Source organism: Anguilla rostrata, chromosome 11 (genome assembly GCF_018555375.3).
Source record: "Anguilla rostrata isolate EN2019 chromosome 11, ASM1855537v3, whole genome shotgun sequence".
NCBI lineage: Eukaryota > Metazoa > Chordata > Actinopteri > Anguilliformes > Anguillidae > Anguilla > Anguilla rostrata.
Genome location: NC_057943.1, coordinates 41,415,491 through 41,438,251, shown reverse-complemented (window position 1 = coordinate 41,438,251; position 22,761 = coordinate 41,415,491). Strand labels below are relative to the sequence as shown.

At 40.7% G+C, this 22,761-nt stretch overlaps 1 protein-coding gene across 2 annotated transcripts; it reads left to right on the top strand.

Moving 5' to 3' along the window:
* The first annotated feature begins 14,248 nt into the window (after positions 1 to 14,248).
* On the top strand, positions 14,249 to 21,723 carry LOC135234975 (thyrotropin subunit beta-like). 2 transcript variants are annotated; one of them, XM_064300148.1, is made up of 3 exons: positions 14,249 to 16,347; positions 17,214 to 17,455; positions 20,629 to 21,723. In XM_064300148.1, the coding sequence occupies exons 2-3, from the start codon at positions 17,294 to 17,296 to the stop codon at positions 20,962 to 20,964; spliced, it is 498 nt and encodes a 165-aa protein (XP_064156218.1). In that variant the 5' UTR covers positions 14,249 to 16,347; positions 17,214 to 17,293; the 3' UTR covers positions 20,965 to 21,723. The 2 variants fall into 2 exon arrangements, with proteins under 2 accessions (XP_064156218.1, XP_064156217.1); XM_064300147.1 differs by lacking the exon at positions 14,249 to 16,347 and adding an exon at positions 16,385 to 17,121.
* Positions 21,724 to 22,761: the final 1,038 nt, after the last annotated feature.

The window sequence follows — 22,761 nt, the reverse complement described above, 5'->3', positions numbered from 1 at the left end:
AGCAACCGATACATTGTGATAAACATAATTGCATTGGCTTAAATGTCTCTGTGTTGTCACTATGAATCACTCGCCATTGGCAGGCTGTGTACTGGGCAAGTGATACTGTCCATGCCGTTGCTCGCGCACAGCGGGTCACTAGCTGTACTGAGGGCCTGCTTAGTGCTTGAAGTGGGGGTCATCTTATTCCAGAGAGTATGTACAAACCGGAGAGAGTAACATTTCCCATGTACACAGTACTGCTGCCTTGTTTGCAACAGCAAAATGGACAGCAACGATAATTCCTCCGGAGAATTTATTCAGAGATTATCAATGGATATATACAATATTCTATGGATGTTTTTCTGAGTCGGGTATTTTTGGGACTAAAAACTATGAAGTATTTTGTTTGCTGGACCCTTGCTTTGACAAGGACACCAATTTTACTGTGATTCGTGCCGTCTGTGGATTTCCAACATGCATTGGTTAAGGAATCGTTGTCACTAAAACATTGGCATCGCAAAGTAGTTCATGGAGATATAACTGTGAGTTTTTAGAGTTGCTGAGAGTGAAACTCGGGTAAAGTTGCTGAGGGTGAAACTCAGGTAAAGTTGCTGAGGGTGAAACTCAGGTAAAGTTGCTGAGGGTGAAACTCAGGTAAAGTTGCTTAGAGTGAAACTCAGGTAAAGTTGCTTAGAGTGAAACTCAGGTAAGGTTTCTGAGAGTGAAACTCAGGTAAAGTTGCTGAGAGTGAAACTCAGGTAAAGTTGCTTAGAGTGAAACTCAGGTAAATTGCTTAGAGTGAAACTCAGGTAAAGTTGCTTAGAGTGAAACTCAGGTAAAGTTTCTGAGAGTGAAACTCAGGTAAAGTTGCTCAGAGTGAAACTCAGGTAAAGTTGCTTAGAGTGAAACTCAGGTAAAGTTTCTGAGAGTGAAACTCAGGTAAAGTTGCTCAGAGTGAAACTCGGGTAAATTTGCAGGAGGGTGAACTCGGGTAAAGTTGCAGGAAGGTTTCCACATTCCAAAGACTATCACTGTGTTTTGGCCTCCTCCACATGGATGTTTGCTGATGGCATTAGTTAATTGAATGAGCTCCTCACAAAAGTACAACTCACTTCATATCCCCAATGTGTAGCAGACTATTCAGACCAACCAGACTGCGAGCTGTTGAGATAGGACCTTCTGTCCTATCTACTTAACTACAGAAGAGGCCTACCCAAAGATAGGACAGACATCGGTACAGCATTGTCATTAATCGCTCTCCTCCATGGATTCACAAGACGCATTCATTTGCACTAAACCTGTTCTGGTGGTTGAGAGACATAACCTTCAGAGCTAAGAATATGGAGCTGAGTATCAGCTGTGGTCTGGGCTGCAAAACATCAATGCTAACATCCCAAATACAACAGTGGCCACAGAGAACACAACAGAGGTGTCCATACCCAGTGACCATATAAAGTAGCTGATCAAACCAGTGACTAGGGTGGTCAGCTTAAATAAATGTACTCAAAATGTTGTGTATTTTTACTTTCAGAGTAAAAAATGACATTAAGTAACATCTCTGTTACACTACTATACTGTTGCAGAAACAGCAGCAGATGACAAATGAAAAGGGAGATAGCTCGAGGCAGAGGAACTAATGTATGGACAGAAGACTGATAGCATCTTTACTGTCCTGACCACTGTGGAAAGCGTATCGCACCACTAGGGGGCGCAAGAACAAACGGGGGACATAAACAGGAAGTGAAGTCCTGGAGCGGCCAGATGCTTAGAGGCTGCAGAATACCTTTTAGTCTAAATCCAGGCAGAATGGTGAATGCATTGCCTGATTAGCATTTTTCTGTTTGGCATAATTTTCAACACATGATGCTAGTGAATAAAGGGTTTTCTTAAAAAACCATACAACAGAACATCATGAGGTAACCTGTCACCAGTTCTGCCAGATCAAAGCCAGACTACACCTATTTAAACTGCACAATTAGTCATTTCACTTCCAACAATTAACTCCTTAAATACAGACTAGGTAAGTGAACTTCTGTAATCTGCCAATCATTACGTATTTGGACTGAGCTGGCACACATTATCTTCCTGAGGAAGTATTAGCAATAAACTGCTTTCCACCAGCAGAGGGAGACATAACGTAATATATAGACATTCAAAGTGACCCAGATAACCTCAGTACTTTTCCTTTTGTTTGAATAGTTGCAAAGTGGCACATTAAATGTCATAATCTTTATCTTTATAATACAAAAATAATTATTTGATAGAGGATATTGCTACATAAATACATATTGGCTAATGCATGAGCATTCAGGATTGCAGATCTTAAATAATGACAGTTGGAGTATGTATTGAAACAAGGATCAGGCTTGTAATAAGCTGTAAAATATTTGTAATGTCTTGTTGCCTGTTGGGTATTCACAATTTGCAGAAATGTCAGCCGTAAGCTCCATTTTCCCAGGCAGTGTGCAAATATACCGTAGCATCTGTCATCCAATGAAAAAAACAATATTTAGTGTCACCATGAATAATTAGGAATGATAAAACTGTAAATCGTAAAGCAATTAACAACAACTGACCGGAAGGTTCTTTTTATTGGGAATTTCAGTAGGACGCCTTTAAACCAAATGGAGTCCACATAGCCCAGCAAAATTCAAGAAATGCGGTAACGCGACCTACTGATGCCCTCATTTAAATCATTTCTAATGGGGAATGACAGCCTGGCAGTGGTAACTTTGACACAAGTCCAGTAGGCCCCATTAACGGTACAGTATGTTCATACTTGCACTAAACTGGTGCATGCTGGGTCTACTGGACCTTCCCCGCCGTACATGATTGATTTTTAGATCCCGTCAAAAATGGATTTTTCTGATCGCAGAATCTTGATGTGACTGATTTCTGAAAAGCTCACAAATTCTCTTTGTATACTGTTACTATACCGTGACAGCCTACAGTCTGTCACCTATTCATTACACCGTATGGGGAACTCAGTGTTATTGCCCCACGCATGCAGAATTGTTCTCATTCTGCTTTTAAAAGGAAATTCCACCCTGGGCTTTTCTTTTAATTGTAGGAGAGTAGCTGTCCTCCTGGATAACATGAGCTCTCAGCCAACTCTCTAATGAGTGCAGAGATATAGCCCCAAACTACTGCGCATGCTCCAGGTACCTGCTTCACTAAAGACCACAACAGGCAGGCGCTTACGCTCTTTGGGTGGGTGTCAGACAACGCCTGTCACAGGTTGCCACTGCTGGAAGTCGTCCTTCGAGGAAGGCTAACGTTATTCACTAGCAAGCTAGCCACTAAAGAAAGAAAATGTAGATTTATGGTGTTCACATTACATTACATTACATTATAGGCATTTAGCAGACGCTCTTATCCAGAGCGACGTACAACAAGTGCATAGGTTTCATGATGTAGAGGCGCAAAAGAAACACTAGAGTGAAGTAAGGATCGTAGTGCCAGAAGTGACCACATCGATCAGGACTCCAACCCTGTAGAGTAAGCTTGTTCAGCAAGCAAGAGTCCTACCAAGTACAAACTAGCACTGGAATCACACCTAATCATACAAAAACAATCCTGCCAGATACACTAACATAATCAAATTATCCTAGCTAGGTACAATGAGCTGAACTATAGGCTAGGGAGGGGTGGGGAGAGGTGCAGCCTGAAGAGATGAGTCTTCAGTCTGCGTTTGAATATAACATATGAACATAAGTTTACTTTCCTGCTAAAATTTTACTGAAAAGACAATTCTGCTTTGCTGTCATGTGGCAAATTGTTTTTTAACTCCAGCAAAGGAATTAATTTATTTTTTATCAGCCACCCCAAGGTGAGGACCGCACCCGCGATTTTGAGGAGAGCATTTGGGCAGGACTACCGAGCGACCATTTGTTAGCTCCACTTCATGTCAGAACAGTTTTTTTTTTATTTTATTTTTTATGTAGGGTGCTTCTTAGCAAACTCTAACTTGGCCATGCAAACAGAGCCAGAACGGAAAATGTGTCACTGTCTGAATACTTTTGCATTTAACTGTAATTAAATTAAACTGTAAGTATCTATTTGTCTGGGAAAACTACAAAGCGCAACCAGTATGCAAATAGAAATATGTGAACTAGTGATGTCACTCAGGTGCGTGCGTGTGTGTGAGTGAACATTGGTTTTTATGTCTATTCGCCCACTCGTGTGGTGTACTCACGTTTACTTTAGTCATGTGTTTGAAACTAAATTGGTCTGTTTATCTGAGGCTTTTCAAGAGTTAGGCATACAGGCCTAGTCATGCAAGTAGTTCATACATATGCCGCATTGGTATCAGAATATGATATGACAAATCTCTTGCAGCACACATGTATTCTTTGTAGGCCAAAGCAGGCATAATGGTATAGATTTACAAGATGATAACACATACAGAGCAGGAGACACACATTTTCTCCTGCACACGTCACGTTTGCGCTCTTCATTGTCACTCTGGGCCCGGGTTTCACAAAACAGTATTAATGAGTTTGCTGGATCTGCTCTTAGTAAAACCCAGAACCCTCCCAAATCTGGATCATGGACTGAAGTGGAAATAGCTGTTCTTGTTTTTACAGTTATCCAGCTAACTCAGTAATCCTGCTTCCTGAAACCACCCCCACCCCCGGTACCCCCCTCAAAACCCTCCCAAAATGCTTTGCGATACAGGCCCCCCCTCACTCTTCTTCATTGATTTAGTTTGGAACCATTCTCAAGTGTAACAGATGGTAAATTTCCACAATCCCTCCTTTGTAATCATTGTCATCCCCCAGCAGTGCAGCGTATGCAGGCCATGATTTCTAAGATGAAGCCTCGCTTTGTGGATTTTTATGTCCTCCCATTCCCAGAATAGCTAAAACATTTGTCAAACAACATCTGTAGCCTATCAGCCTAATAAAGCCTGATAATTATTGGACAGGAGACGGCTAGCTGTCATGTGATTTTTCACCTACACTTACTGTCCTGGTGTTCAGTGTGAAGTTTATTTATTTATTTAACCTTTATTTACCCAGGGTAGGTTCACTAAGCAAGGATGCTCTTTTGCAGGAACGCCCTGATTCACACTCATACACATTCACACCTGGGAGCTGCCCAGTACAACCACAATCCTCTATTGTTGGCTGAGCAGCTCCACTGGAGGGAGAGAACATTTTTTTTAGCCAATTAAATCAGGGGATGATTAGGTGGCAAGTTTTTGTGAGAGCCAGATCTGGGATTTTAGCCAGGACACAGTGGAACCCCCTACTCTTTGAGAATAGTGTCATGGGATCTTTAATGACCACAGTGAGTCAGGACCTCGGTTTAACGTCTCATCCGAAAGATGGCATCTCCTACAGCACAGTGTCCCCGTCACTGCACTGGGTCATTGGGGTTTATTTGACCAGAGGGAAGATTTCCCCCTGCTGGCCCACCAACACCACTTACAGCAACAACTCAGTAGTCCCTGGTGGTCTCCCATACAAGTACTAACCAAGCCCACGCCTGCTTAGCTTCAGCCAGTCGGCAGGAGCAGAGTGAGTGGTGGAATGGCTGCTGGAAGTAGAGCTGGAGAAAATGCTCTGTGACACTGCTTAACTGCTGTAAAACAGGCTTTTAGGCATGTGCACAAGTACTAGAGTAATTGCAAGGACAAATTGGCCTGTCATTGTGTAGAGAAAATCATGTATGTCCCACCGCCAGTAAAGAAGGTCTTTACTTTGTAGCTACACTATAATTTTTGCAACGCTTTATTTTTTTTTAACTCCTTGAATCGATGTCTGTCATGACAGCCACTTGTGATGTCTTTGAATATTTGATTAATCCCACAAATTAAATTATGAAAAACACAGCACAAACTCAAATCTATCTACTACACAATGTGCAGAATATCAACTAATGTTTATTTAAACTAGTTTAATTAAAAATGAGCACAGACACAATTTATAGTAATTAATTGTCAATTGCTACTGTTAAACAAACTCTTCTGGGAATGCATGCCTTTTGAAATAACCTCTGGAAATTTCCAGACTAATGCTCACGTTATCTTAGTCTCCATCTTGGAATTGTTCCAGAATGACTAATTGTCCCACAGCAAAGCAAATGCAATGCCCCTCTGTGCATCAGGCTTTACAAGTTTAGCAAGTTTTATAGCTTTTAAAATTGGCATGCAACTACAGCACCCTAAAAACTAATATTGATGCATAATTTTAACTACAGCACCCTAAAAACTAATATTGATGCATAATTTTACAGTCAAAGCAGGTTTGCTAGAGTACTTTTCAGTTATAATATATGCTGATACCTATTTGGACTCACATGAGCTCTTACTTGCATATAACATGAAATCTATTCAAATGTATTTAACACTGAGCATTGTACTGTCTTGCAGTGAACTCACTAAAAAACAGAATCTCAGCAATATAATCTCTTTTGCTCAAATCTACAGTATAGCCTCGAAGACAATTGTTTTCCATGACTAACACTATAGAGACCTGCCTTGGACCCAGAAACCTGTGTTGGATGTTTTTTGTGTTCCTTCAGTAATTTATTTATTGAGCTAAGTAATCTTTGACTCTTTCTGATTATAAACATATTGATGAACGTGTTTAGAACTTTTCTTAAACTCACCACAGTCCAAAGGGTCACATCAATACCAAAACTATCCCCCCCCAAAACATTTTGGTCTGGAAATGGTAATGTGGCCCCATTCACACCTTGCTTACTGGCCCATCTGTGCTTGGAGTCTCGATTGCTTGGTTGGCCACTCCCTCAGAGTTTTGAGGGATGTGTGAGCTCCCATCTCTAACAAAGGAGAGGGTTCAGGTTGTAGCATGAGCTTAGTTTTGAAACTTTGAGCCATGAAAGTAGAACCGGAGAACGTCTTAATCAAACTCCTTCACTTTTCTAGTATCATTGATAACCACATTCTGTCCCTGCATCAAGATATACCAGAACTGGAGACTTCTGCTTACTGGTTCCATGGATTCCTATGGGAGCTGCTGAGTGGCACATGTACCCAATTCATGTAGGCTGCTATGTCTGGCATCTTTCAGTATTTCATTGCAAACTAAAAAAGAGCTCATTTATTTTTGCTTTTTTGCCTGAACAATTATTTCTTCCTAAATTATGAATATGAACTAATATAAGTATTGTAAATGATACAAATGTCTTGCTTCATTTAAGCCATTTTTCAAGTCTCTGTGATGTTCACATCTGGAGTTATAAAGCTTTAAATAGGGTACCCCCTAAATGGGCAAGGACTGGCCAGATTTGGCATGTGCGCTAAGGGGTTAAGAGCAAATTAAATATAGCTATTTATAATTTATGTTGGCGTATTTATTTTTCATATATGATTACTCGTTGTCATCATCCGCACCGTCATCATGCAAAGATATGATTACTAACTAATTATTACTAACAACTTTATTACTAAGCATTTATTTATTTCACAATTCATCATCATGAAAAATGGGCACAAGAAAGTTATGGTAGGTAACATTATTATTAGTAATATTTATAATGATAATATCAAAATAACAATATAATCAAAACAATAATGGTGGATTAATGTAATCCTAGGTCAAGGTTTAATACTCTACGTATTCTAATGCAGCGGTCTGTGCAGGCAACACCCGATGAGTCAATCACAGCCTCATACTCGTTCATGAGTAGGAGTGCCCGTGTAAGCAGTTACGCACACTGCGAGGTAAAACCATGCGGACTAAATTGGAATGAAACTCAATTCAATTCAAATCAATTTTATCTCTATAGCATTTTTTATTTTTACAGAGAACTGTCACAAAGACGCTTTACAGAGTAGCAAGGCACGAGACAGAGCAAAAAGAACCCTCAAATAGCAAGTACATAAGGTAAAAACTCCCAGTGGAGAGAAAACCCTCAAACATTGGTGAGAAAAAACTCCCCAATGGGAAGAAATCTTGAGAGGAACCCGGCTATAGAGGGGGAGCCCATCCTCCATTGACCAGCCTGGTGTAAAGTAGCAATAGAATGGAATGTGGCAGAAATGCTGCAAGGGATCTATCACAGCGAATAGAATGGGTTAAGCAGGTAACAGCTGAGGAGAAAGCTAACAGGAATAATAGAAGACAAAATGGTATAGTTCAGTACATTGCAGTTAAGAGGAGCTGTACAAGAGAAGGGTCTACCACCCATTGTAATTTTAGATACACATGGAATTTTCACATACCCAGCATCTTGTGAACCAAGTAATCTTGGAGAAGAGTAAGGAATAAGTAATTCACTAAGATAGTCAGGGGCTAGACCGTTTGACAAAATAAATCTTATATCTTCTTCTGTGGGCGCCTGGAAGGTAATTGCTTCAATGTGAAGTAATTTTAGATCTTAAAAGTACTGTCCAAAATAATTTAATTTGGCCAGGGTAAATTCATAGTTTTTCCATAGTGAAATTTGCTTTTTGGCAGCAGGTTTACTAAACTGCAATACCTCGTGTAACCACTGGAGTTTATGAGCTTCACTCTGCGTGAAGCCAACCGAACAAGGCCTGCTTATATGTCGACACTCGTACGAACATCTTTTTTTCCCCAGGTGAGATTTATTGTAACAAAATGTGGTGACACTGCACCTCAGGATAGATAGGTACAGGTAGATAACAGGCAGTGTTGGGGGGATGCATATCAAACAAACACAGCCGCCACTTGACAGGCTGCAAGTACAATGACGACAGATGAATAGGCTGGGGAGGAACATGCTGCACCAGCGCCAATTAATGTGAATGATTAGCTGAAAGAGGAAAAAAGCCCAATATAACAAAAATATCCCAAATTATGACAAGCCACCCAAAGACATCACAATAACATGAAATGGGCGTAAGGCTCGTCCGCAGTTGCACTTTGCACCGTTTGCATGTGTGTGATGTCATATTCCAGGGGTTTACCTATAATGTATGTGCTGTGGCTGTGTCTGGGATCTGGTTGTCATAGTTTCCTGTGGTTTTTGGAATTTAGTTTAGTTGCACAGTGGCCTTGTGGACAAAAGTCTGCATAATGAATTTATGCAATCAATGCAGTGTATGTCCTGATGCTTATTAGTCCTACATCAAAAAAAACACTGACTAATGACTGGATAGACCTATAGTGGTAAAAGCTATCCGTATTCATCAAAGCTAATTTTTTTTATTTTAAAAAAGGTTCTGGTTCCCTTTGTAGGCACTAAGCCCTCAAAATTCCTGACATACCCTACCCCACCCAATGTACACACGCACACACTCACTCACACACAGACAAAGCCACATACCTGTTGCACAACCTCCATGGAAGTCTATGTTCAGACATGTTAAATTCATCCATTGAAGATTGCTCAATAAGGCTGTTTTTGAATAAGTTCTGTAGTTTGAATGTTTTCTGCTTCCTTTCACCAAATATAGTTTTGACAAAATTCCACCGCTGTGGTTCTCTTTGCGTTGTTACTCGCTGTAGTGCAGAGATAATTCCAGGGACAACACATTCAACACATCTGTGCATGAAGGGTGGGCATGGTCTATGAGGGGTCTGTAACAATAATTGGTTTTTTTTTTTGCTTAATTTAACACCCTGTAAATTCTCTGAATAATCAGTCCATTGGCAAGTTATCTGATAAGTCTTTCATCTCATCCAGTAAGAATGCATATTATAAGACATTTCAATTCAGCAAAAGAAATATGACCACTTAAAAAGATCAGGCCACGGCTTTGTTGAACGCAAAGAAAAAATAAACTTATGGTTGACAGTCTAGACTTGGGACTGGAAGTAATCTTTTAAGGGATTTTTCACTCCACAAAGGAGTAAAGAGGAAAGATGCCCAAGGCTAGACTCCGCCTTAACAGCACAATAAAGTACAGTTTTAACTTACAAACTCACTTAAATACATTGACTGCCTTGGCTCTTACAGAGATGTCATGATCTCAATTACTTTTGCTTGCTAGTGTTGCATTTTCTGATGTGTTTGAGTGTGTTTTTATAATGAAGGGGTCTAATGATCATTATTCTTTCAGAAAAGGCTGAACATAAACCAGAAATGATGGTCACATGCATCAGTACACTATAAAATGCCCAGTGTTAATTCAACTCAAGCAGATAACTTTTGGGCCCAAGGGGAATTAAGACTGGACATTTTACTGTGTATGCTGTTGAGTTCTCACAGTGTACTAACACATACTGCTTTGAATCATCCTAGTGTACAAAAGCAATGACATAGATTAGGGTCCATGTAGAGGTTTTCTAAATAAATCAAAAGTCACTCATTTCATTTAAACTTACAAAGCATAAAAGTTTATTTTTATGAGAATAAAAGACACTTCCCCTAGCTGATATCCTCCGTCTCTGTTGACTGGCCCTGTCTCTGGTGTGGAAGGTTGCATGCTTCCTGTGTGTAATCAGTCTGGACATGGATGATTCTGACACAGGAGTGGAGAAATCAGTGGCCACGGTGAAACCAGATGCATACGCGCAATCGGTTATGTAAAGGGATTATTGTCATGTATCAATGCATGCAACATGAATCTTTACCATTAGATGGTAACTGACACGCGATATGTTTTGAGAAAAGCAGAGCAGATTTTCCCTCTCAGGCTTTGAAAGCTATGCACAGGCAGCACTGGGCGCAGGACTGAGGTCCTAAGGCCCCAATCCGAGGCATCATTAGAGACTTCAGCTACTCCATCACCATGCCGCTCTTCCTCAGCCTGTTCTCGGATGGTCTGAAGCAGTGCTTGAAGTGGGCATGGTTTCTCTTTGGAAGGCGTGACTCTTTCTTGCGTACAGCACTTATTTTAAGTTACTGGTACTGTTTTTCTGCCCCCGTCCAGCCATACTCTCTCCCCAGTAAAGTGGTAGTACCAGCGCTTCAAGTGGGCCGGTATGGTCCGGTACACTGTACAGAGACTTCTACGTTTATCTCACGTAGGAAAGTGCTGGCACTAATTTTTGTTCCACTTTAAGCACTGGTCTGAAGCAAATAATGTAGTAAACACAGGTTTATGGGACCAGAGAAAAAAATGTAATATAGACAATGACTATGAGAACTAGAAACATTTACTTTATTGATTTGTTTGTTTAGGCTTGAAATAATTAGTCTTAAGCTTAAAATAATCACTATCGGCAGAGTATCATTATGAAATTAACAAAATTACCAATAACGGGGGAGAACCGAGTGACAGTTTGCTCTCACTTGGATTCGTTTGTTCATACTTGAGTAACAAAATATGTATGACCTGAGCTGAACATTTTTCCTCTCACATACAGTAGTGACTAAAGTAAATCACATTGCTCTATGTTTGCTTGTTCTCACTGAGACAGGGCAACTCTAGACCTTTAAATACTACTTTCGGACTCTCTGGCTATGGCTAATAACACATCCTGACACAAACAGCAAGAAATATTCTTTCACACTTAGTGGCCTTTCAACAAGGTGTGGGTCACATTACAATACAAGTGGATCTATACCGACATCCCTGCTCAGCTCTGAACCATTGTGATGTATATTTTATGTTCAATGACAATATGTATATATTTTTTAATGCACTAGTATGTAGACATAAACACATCTGAGGGGGCTTAATGAGATGTTAAAAATTTTATTTTATTTTATTTTTATGGTGGTTCATTGCTTACTATGTTTTGATATCTGGGATGTTTATGATATGTGAAATAGACGGTGAACCGATAATAAAATTACATCAAATGACATTGCATTGCATTATGCTGTGTTGGTTTTACGTGCTTCTGATTTGTGGAGTCTCTGCGTACCCGTATCTGAGTCCTGAAGGTGAAGCTGATTGGGCACCTGATCACCTGACTGTTGATTACACTCACCTGTGTTCACCTGATGGCCCAGGTGAGTAAAAGCCTGAAGTGAGTGCAGTTTGAGAGATTCCTCTGAGACGCCTTTTAAGACTCCCTTTGCTTACCTGTACTTTTACAATTTGCAGCTACCATGTTGTGCCATATGTTTTGTTTTCAGTTTGTTTTGGGTTAAAGTATTTTTGTTGTAGGTTACAGGCGGTCAGGCAGTTTCTTTTTTTTCTTGTTTTAACACGTTTTTAGATAGTTAGGCCAGAGCACGGAGAGTATTCCCTGGAAGACTCACTCCTTTTGCTTGGCCCCGGTAGGGAGGTTTGGCACTGGGTTGTGTTTTAGATAAGGAGTAGCCTAGCTCTGGCCTGTCTACTGGTAATGTGTTGTGCTATTTTTGTCTTATGTTCCTAATAAATTTTATCTTTTTTATGTACACCTTGACTCATTTTTCTGGTTAGTGGCATTTGTTGTGTTACTGTCCATTGTCCAAAACTGCAGAATGTAAGGCTAACATGTTTTGTTGTTTTTTGGTTGTTAATACTGATAGACCCACCTGTTCCAGGCTCAGCCACCAGGGAGGAGACCCAGGGGTAGTCCTAGGACACGCTGGAGGAATTATATCCAAAGGCTGGCCTGGGATCGCCTGGGGATCCACCGGGATGAGTTGGCGGAAGTTGCTGGGGAGAGGGACGTCTGGGCTGTTCTGCTTGCCCCTTTGCCACCGTGACCCTGACCTGGATTAAGCGGTTAGAGAGAGAGAGAGAGAGAATGGATGGATGGATGTATTTTGTGAAGACAAGCACATGAGCTGGCAGCAGCGTCAGACATATCCAGGATTACAACATTGATTTATGCACCAGTAATGACCTGATTTGATAAAGATTATGAAATCATATATTGAAAAACTGGGCCTCTTTTTAAATGAGTCTGAAATAAAAAGCTTTAAAAAATCAACATTTGTATTTATAAATGATAGCGGTTTTGTTATATAGGCTACAGGAAAATGTTTCAAGGCATATTACAGAAACACTTAGAAAAACACAAAATGGAAGAGGAAGTACAATTGAAAAAAAAAATTTAAGTAATTTTTTAGGTCATAAAGATTTTAACACATTCCTCCCTCCCTTGTCCCTTCATGGGGCGACATAGCTCAGGAGGTAAGAGCGGTTGTCTAGCAGTCGGAGGATTGCTGGTTCAATCCCCCGCCCTGGGCGTGTTGAAGTGTCCCTGAGCAAGACGCGTAACCCCTAATTGCTCCCAACGAGCTGACTGGTACCTTGCATGGCAGCCTTTCACCATTGGTGTGTGTGAATGGGTGAATGAGAGGCATCAATTGTAAAGCGCTTTGGATAGAAGCACTATATAAATGCAGTCCATTTACCATTCTCTTTGGAGAGACTTTTTTTCTTATTCAAAGTCTTAGTTTCAGAGAAAAACCTGAAAATATTTCAGTGGCGTTATCTCTGCCTAAGCCTATCATTTCTATAACTACATTGTTGAGAATTCTTTGTCCCCACCCTAAAGGCTTTATCAACTTCATCAGACGATTGCAAGAAATGAATTTTGTGTGATTATATGTGCGAAGTAAGTTTCGATAGCACTTTGGGAAACTTGCATCAAAGCACTGGTTATTCAGTTGATGGACAGCATGCTGGAGTAAACGGTGACACATTGGCACCTGAGTAAAAGCACTTGTCTATTGTCGTCGGGGGGTTGTGAAGGAAATAGCTCGGACTGCCTGTGTTTCTTGACTGAGTCAATTTTTTTAAATTTTAAAAACGCTGTTAGTTTAAGCCCAAATATTTAGGAAAGTCGTGGAAGGAGGAAGATGTAGCATTCACGGAGTTGGAGTAATATTAATGATAAAGTCCCCAAAGTGTGTTGGCGTCACTCTGGTCTATCTTGTGTTAAACTTTCACTCGCTGGCTCTCTGTGTGTGTCTAATTGAGAAACTTGGTGTTGACTTCTGAGAGAATCGCATCAAAGATAAAGGAAAAAAAGATTCAAATCAGAATAATATTGGGCAAATGCAGGAGGAGAAAACATTCAGGGAGAAATAAAAAAAATTTCAGAGAGTTTAATTACTTTTCCTGGAGTGACCTTGCCATTAGCGATACACCATCAGGATACAAAGATCGTCTTGTGAGTATTTTTTTTTTACCTTACTGTTATGAAGTCAGAAGTCAAAGTCAAGTGCCACACATCTATTCCAGAAAAAAAGACTGAATTGGACTGAAGAAATGCAGTCTCTCTGGACTGTGAATAAGGAAGACAGTTATTCACCAATTTATTGATGGGTGACAGGTCGTTTCTACATGAAAAATAACGATTAATGTTTAAAATTCAATGGAGAGACTATCACTGGGGCTGCAGTGAGGGGGCGTATTTTTGAGCCAGTGGACACGGGGTGCATGCATGATATGAAGACAACACAAAGGTTAAATCATTGAATGCGTAATGGAACATACATGAAAAGATAACCCATCACATAAAACTCGAATTTATTGTTTTGCTTTGATTGACAGGCCGCTACTTGGTGAAGTTATTGGACATATGTCATTGAAAATACCGTGAAAAAAATGTAAATGATCCGCCTGTCCTGTGTGTAGACTGGAGCTGACCTGTGTATGTCAAATTGCAGATGCTGATCACGGCTATCAAGTGGTTGCCACAAATCTTGTTTACTGAAACGTCTATCATGATAGCCTGTTCACTCTGTCATCAATCCAGTACATGTAATTAGATTTCTCGGGATCCATGGTAACAAATGAAAGCAAACCTGTAAGCATGTGGACATGGATTTTCTTGTAATCATAGCTCGGTAAACGTAATTTTGGCTTTTTATTTCCCAGCATGGTGCAGTAAGGTTTCAGTAGATTAGTGAGAGCGAGGGAGGTTCTGGGGATTGGATCTGAAAACACTTCTCCTGTTCCCAGGTCAGCATGGACAATACATGGAATAAAATAGCCATCAACATTCACTCTTTCAACAAATTAATAACAGACATAATTCCAGTGATTGTACTGGGCTATTACAAGGCTGCTGCATAGTTGGGGTCTATTGTAGACCAGTGTATTATCTGCAAATCCACCGCACAGGTGGTTATTGTGTTACGTCTGAGACATGTGGGATTCACAGCGTTAGTTCAGGCACTGTTGTGTTGGGGGTGGTTTCTGCGACTGTGACTGAAGCATCATGGGAAATATATCTTTTCTCACCTTCTCACCTTGCATTCTCTGTACAATAACATTAATTTTCATTAACGTATGTGAATGCTTTTGTGAGAATAATGTGCATATCTTTTGGGTGCATTTAGGACTTGACAACACATGAAAGTGTCATGAGGTCAGATCTGGGTCAAATACATATTTCAGTTACTTTACTAAGAATGTAGTTTTTTTTTTTTTTTAGATCTGTAAAATTTGAGAAGACTCCAGCAGATCTCTGAGGTTGCACTCAAATGTTACTATCCCCAAAAGTACAGTAATATGAAAGAAGATCATGAAAGTCCACCATAAGTAGCCTTTTGGTAATTTGCATAATATGTAAAACAGTTTTTCTCCAAAAGGCTTTTTTGTTCTTTGTTCGATTTGCACCAAACTTGGTACATAGCAGTAGTGTTCTTAACCATACTTGACAACTATAAACCAGATACATTGCACGATGACTATGAGAGTTGTGAGAACCTTGAGAACAAGCTGTGTGGATTCTTTAGCCAATCAATGACTTGAATATTCTACTAGTGCCAAGGACATTCTGAAAACCAACAGACACTGCGGCCCTCCAGGTCTGGGTTTAAACCTGTAGGCACTGCGGCCCCCCAGGTCTGGAGTTAAATTTGCAGGCACTGTGGCCCCCCAGGGCTGGAGTCAAACCTCCAGGCACTGCGGCCCTCCAGCTTGACACGTGCTTTAGTTCTTCGTGGGCTTAAAAACATTAACATTAATACTGTTCTGGTGGGGGAAAATGCTCTTGGACAGGCAGAGAACTTATTTGCCTTTAGAAGAGTGTGTCCTAACACTGTCTTCCACACCACATACTACTTTACCACACATTACTGGCATTTATATAGCTAAAACATTTTTGCCCTACACAGGAGCCAAATTGTGAAAATAACGGTGAGTTATCCACAATCGAGTCAGTTTATTTTTGCTGGATTTTGGAAGTAGCCTATGCTGACCACATATCCATAACTACACAGTCACAGCAGCATAAAATTATGAGTGGTGAGATTCATAACCTGTGTTTACAGTAATATGATCATGAACAGATAACCTGTTTCACTGTAAAAAAAAAAAAACAAACCTTAGATCATGGACTGAATATTATACTTTTCGTCTGATGGATTTGTGATACATAAATATGTAGGTCACTAAAGTCATATTTTTTCCCATGTAAGTTGACCAGCTTGCTAATCAAAAACCTCATTTTCTACAATTAAAAAGCTGGAAGTGGGAGATTCAGACATGTAAGCAGCACCAATGACCTGCCAACATTCCATGGTCATCACCTGCAGGTGCAGCATCAAATTTGGTTCATGAAAGAAGTTGCGCCAAGTGTTCTTGTGGTAAGGAACTACATATCAGAATAATGTTTAGGGAATTGGGCTTGTAACCGCCACTGTAACATTGTACCCATTGTGTATTGAAACCCGGCTTTGAGACCATGTGGACATTGCGCCCAGAATACTGGCGTGCATTGGTTGCGACTTTAACACACACGGTTGCTGTACTTCAGTAGAAAGTAGTTTTTGATCAAACTGTGCACAACAAGGTCTGAGAATGTTAATGAGTAACCGCGCCATTATGTTTGGAAAGAGACGTTGCTGTTGGGTTTTTTTTTGTACATTTTTGGCTCTTTGAACACCACAAACGTTGGTACTGTTGAGGTTTGTTGTATCAGGTTGAGCTCCAGCAGATATCTAGATAACTCGTCAATTTTTTTCCTTTCATGGTGAATGCTCAAATTGTGCCGTGTGCTCTAGAGCTTGAACGACTTCTACAAGCATGGAAACAAATGAAAATTAAATTTTCCGTTTCCAACCAATGCCAATTCTTTGAATTTCCATAAAGTTCATGTAATAGTCTTTCTGCTTCTGACAACTGAGGTTCGGAGTCTTTCTAATCCCCGTTTGGCCTCCCAGTACCTCTCCGTAGGGTATATTGGTGTCTGGACACAGGTAACTCTGATGGGAGGGGCTTGTGTGTCCTCGCTTGTCTGTGGAGGAAGATAAGAGGGGACAGAGATGAACGCAGATTAGCACATCGGTATAAAGGGGAGCACTCACCCAGGTTCATGAAGTCTTGCTAATGTCCTATTTGTGTCCCGGGCATCATCCCAGGTAAGTGAGTGAGGAAATGTGTGGGGAGGTGTGAGGAGTGACTTCTTCACACTTCAATCTGACGTTCCTGTCTTTATTTCTCTCATCTCTAGAGATTTTCCTCTTCCACACTCGGTCCTGCCGACGGGTTCACGCCGCCTGAATTAGCACGGGAAGCTTCGGTCGTGTCCGGATGGCTTTGGATTCGCTCGCCTGCGTTCTCCTCTGCCTGCTGCTGGGCCAGGCGCTCGCCAAATGTGTTCCCCAAAACTACACGCTCTACGTGGAGAGAGAAGGCTGCGAACACTGCGTGGCTGTCAACACCACCGTGTGCAGAGGCTTCTGTTTTTCACGGGTAAGGTCGCGTGCCTGGCTGCGCATCATCGCCTGTTGCGCTGTCACAACCTATGGCTCCTCTAAGTCCTGCTTTCAGACGTAATTAGGCTGTTTGATAGTTCAGAACGGGGTCAGAACGCATCGTTTTTCAGATCTGGGTTAAATACGTGTTTGAAGTACAATCAGGCAAAGTGGCAGCTTCTATGGCAGTGGAGACATTGACACCATGTCCACAGCCCTCTTGCACTCTTGATCCACGCTAGGTCTGCTGGTCCTGGACCACACCTGTTGCACGTGTTGTCGACATTCACTGCCATGTGGATCAAAAATGGAAATAAAGCAGTTTGTTAAATGTATTCAATATTGCATATTCACCTTTATACATTTTCACCTGCCATGCTTATTTTAATTTTTACTGGCATATCCAGCTCATGTATCCATCTCTTTTCTGGTCCTATTGAGGTTGGTTATGCGAGAATTTATGCTTTTAACCCTTTGTGGAGTAGGTTTTTTGGAATGTTTTTTTTTTTCAAAACTCCAAGTCAGTGTTCTAGAACTCCATTGCTTTCAATTACCAGTAGTGATGATTGTTACATTAGCAATAGAATGTTTCATGAGGATCACTCTAATCAAATTGGGATGGCAGGTATGCCATCCCGCCAAGTTACGCCTTGGCGGGGGCATGCCCCATACCTATACAGCACAGAGAGTTTGGCACTTTTCAGGGTTCCCCACAGAAATAACCACAACAGCCACAGACACTCAGCCCTTAAAAACATTAAATTCTGTACATTTCAACAGACAGATTTCATAAACTACTTCACATGTCCACACAATAAAGCCCCAAACTAAGGGGATTTTGCATTTTCTCCTTCTTCTTCTCTTTCTTGTTCTTCTTCTTCTTCTTCTTCTTTTTCTCATTCTTCTTTTTCATGCCGCCTATCCCACTAACAACATGTCTCCCCATTGGACATTTTACCGACACCAGCCAAATTTTCACCTACACGACACAATCAAAAACTCGCATACACGCGCAAAATATCTATACCTTTTTACTCTGAAACATTTCCAGTTTAAATAGCTGGTCTGCCTGTGGCCTAGTGGGTAAGGATACAGTCTTGGGAACATGGGGTCATAGGTTCAAGCCCAGCTAGGAACATGTTTCTTTAACCTGCTTTTACCCTCACTAATAATTGTCTACTACTTCTCAATTATTCCTTTTGTACCATATCTACCCGCCGTTCACCGAACGTATACACTGCATTATGACGTACTGTCTGCACGTTCAGTTATTAACCGGCTACAATTTTGCAAAGCCATATGGATTCAACGGGAGCTCTTCTGTGCTTCTGTGTTCTTCTTTAAAACCACGGACAAGTTTGCTAATGATATTTCACGCATTGCATAGCTATGTCATGGTGCTGCCCTAACAAAGTCACAGACTGGTAAACCTCCGGTTGAAGGATTGAATCTCGACTCGCCCTCCGGCAGATAATTTCCTCTTTTACGCTAACATTTTCTTACGCTTATATTTGCTTTACCAAAACTCACTCACGGCCACCCATATGCATTTCATGACGGCAAATGTATTCCTTTTATTAAAAAGTTACACCAGTTCACCACTATGCCATTCCTACTAACTATATTTCTTCACTTGGCTACTGTACAAAACCTTCTTATCAGCAAACGCCACGTTTCTACATTCATGTTACCTCGCCCTGTTCTCTATCTAGCCACATACAAACAATTACTACGTATGTACGTTCTGCAACTCCGCATTAAAACATTACATTTAAAATCATGACTCACTCATAATTATAACTACTACTACCGAACATGAGAAAAACATCAGTACAATAAATTTCACACATTACTTAACCCTCCACTTTAACAACTAATGTTTTATATTGATAAGGAAACTAAGCTCGCTCATGGTCACTTCATTTACTTCGCACTATAGTCTGTGATCATGTCAACCTTCACCTACACGCCCATTCTGCTAAAAACATATTGTTTCAACTATGCAATTTCATCATTTCTCCTAATCCTAATTTCTCTCACACTGTTGTTATTTTCTCATGTGCAAAGCCTGCTGGGACATATGCATCTGCTCCTATTCTCCACTATCAAGTTTTCCGGTTCTAGCTTAGCAAAACAGCGAAGAGGATTCCCACTAAAACCTTACAGAATAAGTGCCTCAAAAGATCAAAAGTCCTTATAAGCTTAATTCAACCTGAGTTCTTTTCCCCAAATAAAGACTGGATGCGGACAAATGGTGAGCACATACACTGGCATTATTCTACGGCTTGCTGATGCTTTATTCACAGACCCTTATCGTCACACCACTGTTTACATATATGCCAATTCCACTGCTTTGATGCGTACTACGCCACGACTGTCACATTCCACACAAGGATAGCATAATCCGAACCTGTCTAAACGGTACATCGCTTTCACCTGTAAAAATTCAAAAGGATACCATAAACACCTTTTCATTACAGACTTCGCATTCTCACTCCAATACAAACATACGCTTCTTGCATCAAGAAACTGCCAAAATCCACGCCTGCCATTAAAAGTATTGATATTAAAATGACGCAAACTTACGGTACTACAAACAATATAGGCTATCTTGCCTCACCGAAATTAAAGTGCCAAGTGACTTGAAAGAATTGAAGAAATATTGGGTAGTATTGCTTTGGAATACATCTTTTTTAATTTCGGTGAGGCAAGATAGCCTATATTGTTTGTAGTATCGTAACTTGGCGTCATTTTGATATCAATACTTTTAATGGCAGGCGTGGATTTTGGCAGTCTGAATGAATGAGTTATAGATGGTGTATGTCTTGTATGTGTGAGTAACTTGGCATTTTGTACGTTGAAAACGTGTTTTTTTATGAGATATATCTTCCACCTTAAAGGGTTAATTAATTTTATAAATGGCAGTACAAAAAAAAAAAAAAAGGGAAAAACACTCCCACCGGATTTGTGAGATTTTTCAGGGAAATACGAAACGTTACTGAAAACCACCCGTTCGTGTTAGAGAAACCCGTTCCGATAGCGATCTTTCTGCTCGTGTTCCATCGGCTCTGTAAATCGACACACCTGATACTGACAGAGTTGGTGCGACCTCTGTTTGACCCACATAATCTGTGTTGGAGCTGAATTAAGGCTGAACGTTTCACCATGCAGGACACCAACATGAAGAAGTGTGGGTTGAAGGGCTTTCCGGTCCAGCGGGCCTGCATGTACCAGTCGCTGGTCTACCACGCTGTGAGCCTGCCGGGCTGCCCGCCTGACGTGGACCCCCTCTTCTCCTTCCCCGTGGCCCTGCGGTGCCACTGCAGCCGCTGCAACACCAGCAACACCGAATGCCTCCACCGGGGCAAGAGGCTGCCCAACCCATGCGACAGCACCCTCTGCTACGCCAAAGGCCCGCCTAAAGCAGCGACCGCCGCCTCACTGACGGGAACATTCCAGGAAAATCAAAAAATGGGTGAAGCTGCTGTAATTTATCAGGAAGTTTGAACAAGGAAGTTCGATCAAGGAAGTTTGACCGATTTTGACCTGCGGCGTTGCTACAGAGAATAAACTATTTTTGATTGGTTCAGGCATGTGAGAGGTTGACAGCTCGTAGTAGCTCCAGTTAGTAGCTCCAGCCCAATGCGAGGGCCATTGAATCCTCTCTTTGTCATCACTGCCCTAATTGCACTTGCTAGCTTGACTGTCACTATATTTCACTCTGATTGTTTAGTATGTGAAATGTCAGGTGGCATTTGCACACAGCTGGAAGTAGCAATGAAGTAGAGTTAAAAAGTGAAGTTAACTACAATAGGATATATTGTCTACTATATATCAGTGTTTTCCATTGAGATGAATATCAGTGTAGTTCACTGGCAGCAGCTGCTGTCTTTATAGCCTTGATAGGATGATGAAGTAATCAGGTCAGGTTTTGGTGTATATCGCAGGGACAGTGTTTTCAGACCATTAATGGAAAGCACACACTGTGTCTGAGAATTGTATTTATTTGACCTTTATTTAACCAAGTAGAGCAGATGAGAAATACTGTAACTTCCCTGTCTGTGCACTACTCCACATCTGCACAGTATGCATCTGCTGCTATTATCTCTGTGTCTTCACAAAGTCAGGAATGCTACAAGTGTCCTCACAATGTCAGGAATACCAGGAGTGTCCTCACAAAGTCAGGAATACTTAAATGTAAGCCTTAGCCTTCCTTTGTGTCTGTTCTGTTGAAAGTGCAATAAACTGAACGATTGCTCCATTTTATTTTGCTACGCCGTTGTCCTTTGAGCTCATATGAACTCCTCCCTCACTATCCTGCATCTATGCATCTAGCGAGAATAACGATGACGTTGATTCTGAATTTTTGCTCCACATTTGGAGGAGGTGAACACTTGTTTATTTATTAATTTCACCTTTATTTACCCAGGGTAGGTTCGCTGAGCACGGATGCACTTTTGCAGCAACGCCCTGCTTCACACTAATACACATTTCGAGGAGGTGAACACTTGTAGTTCATATAAATGGCTTGCATTACACTATATAGTACAGCTCTAGAAATCTGCTCCTCTTAATAAATGCATATATTCATGCCACTGTGTTTGTGTTTGGATATTTCTAAACATCTTTCTAAAATATCTTTCTAAATATGCTGTTCAGACATTGAACATGAACAAAGAAGATTACTGTTAAGTTAATTTAGATACGTGCCTCTACACTTCTGGTTATGATTGTGTTAAATCTGATGCTTAAATGATATTCAGGAGAACCTGAAAGAGATTTTATTTTTTTAAACCGTACAAAGTCAGGCATTTCTTATTCTTTTAGAATTTTTAAAAAACGATTTCATGATCACTATCATAAACAGATTATTTCACAATAAAAATGTGTAGATGATTTTACTTTTTGTGCTCCTCGTAGCAGTGTACAGATGGGCAAACCTGTTAAATCAAGAGGCCAGTTCATGCCAGGTCGTGTAATGGCGCGTTCATTTCCGGTGATAGCAGACTTTAACTATCCATCTAGGTCACACTGACAGAATGGCACTGTGTTTACATCAGAGAGAGAGAGAGAGAGAGAGAGAGAGAGAGAGAGAGAGAGAGAGAGAGAGATCTGACAAACATATGTATGTGTGTATGTATATATGCATATGTGTGTATATGTATGTATTTATGTATATATATGTGTGTGTGTGTGTATGCATGCATATATATATATATATGTCTGTATGTATGCATATGTATGAGTATATATATAGAATACTCTTATTGAGAAAATACTTTTTTTAAATTAATTTAATTTAGT

Coding starts and splice junctions, on each gene's coding strand:
- LOC135234975 (XM_064300148.1), top strand. CDS start 17,294: ATGGCTTTGGATTCGCTCGCCTGCGTTCTCCTCTGCCTGCTGCTGGGC. Junction 17,456..20,628: donor GAGGCTTCTGTTTTTCACGG/GTAAGGTCGCGT, acceptor TTCACCATGCAG/GACACCAACATGAAGAAGTG.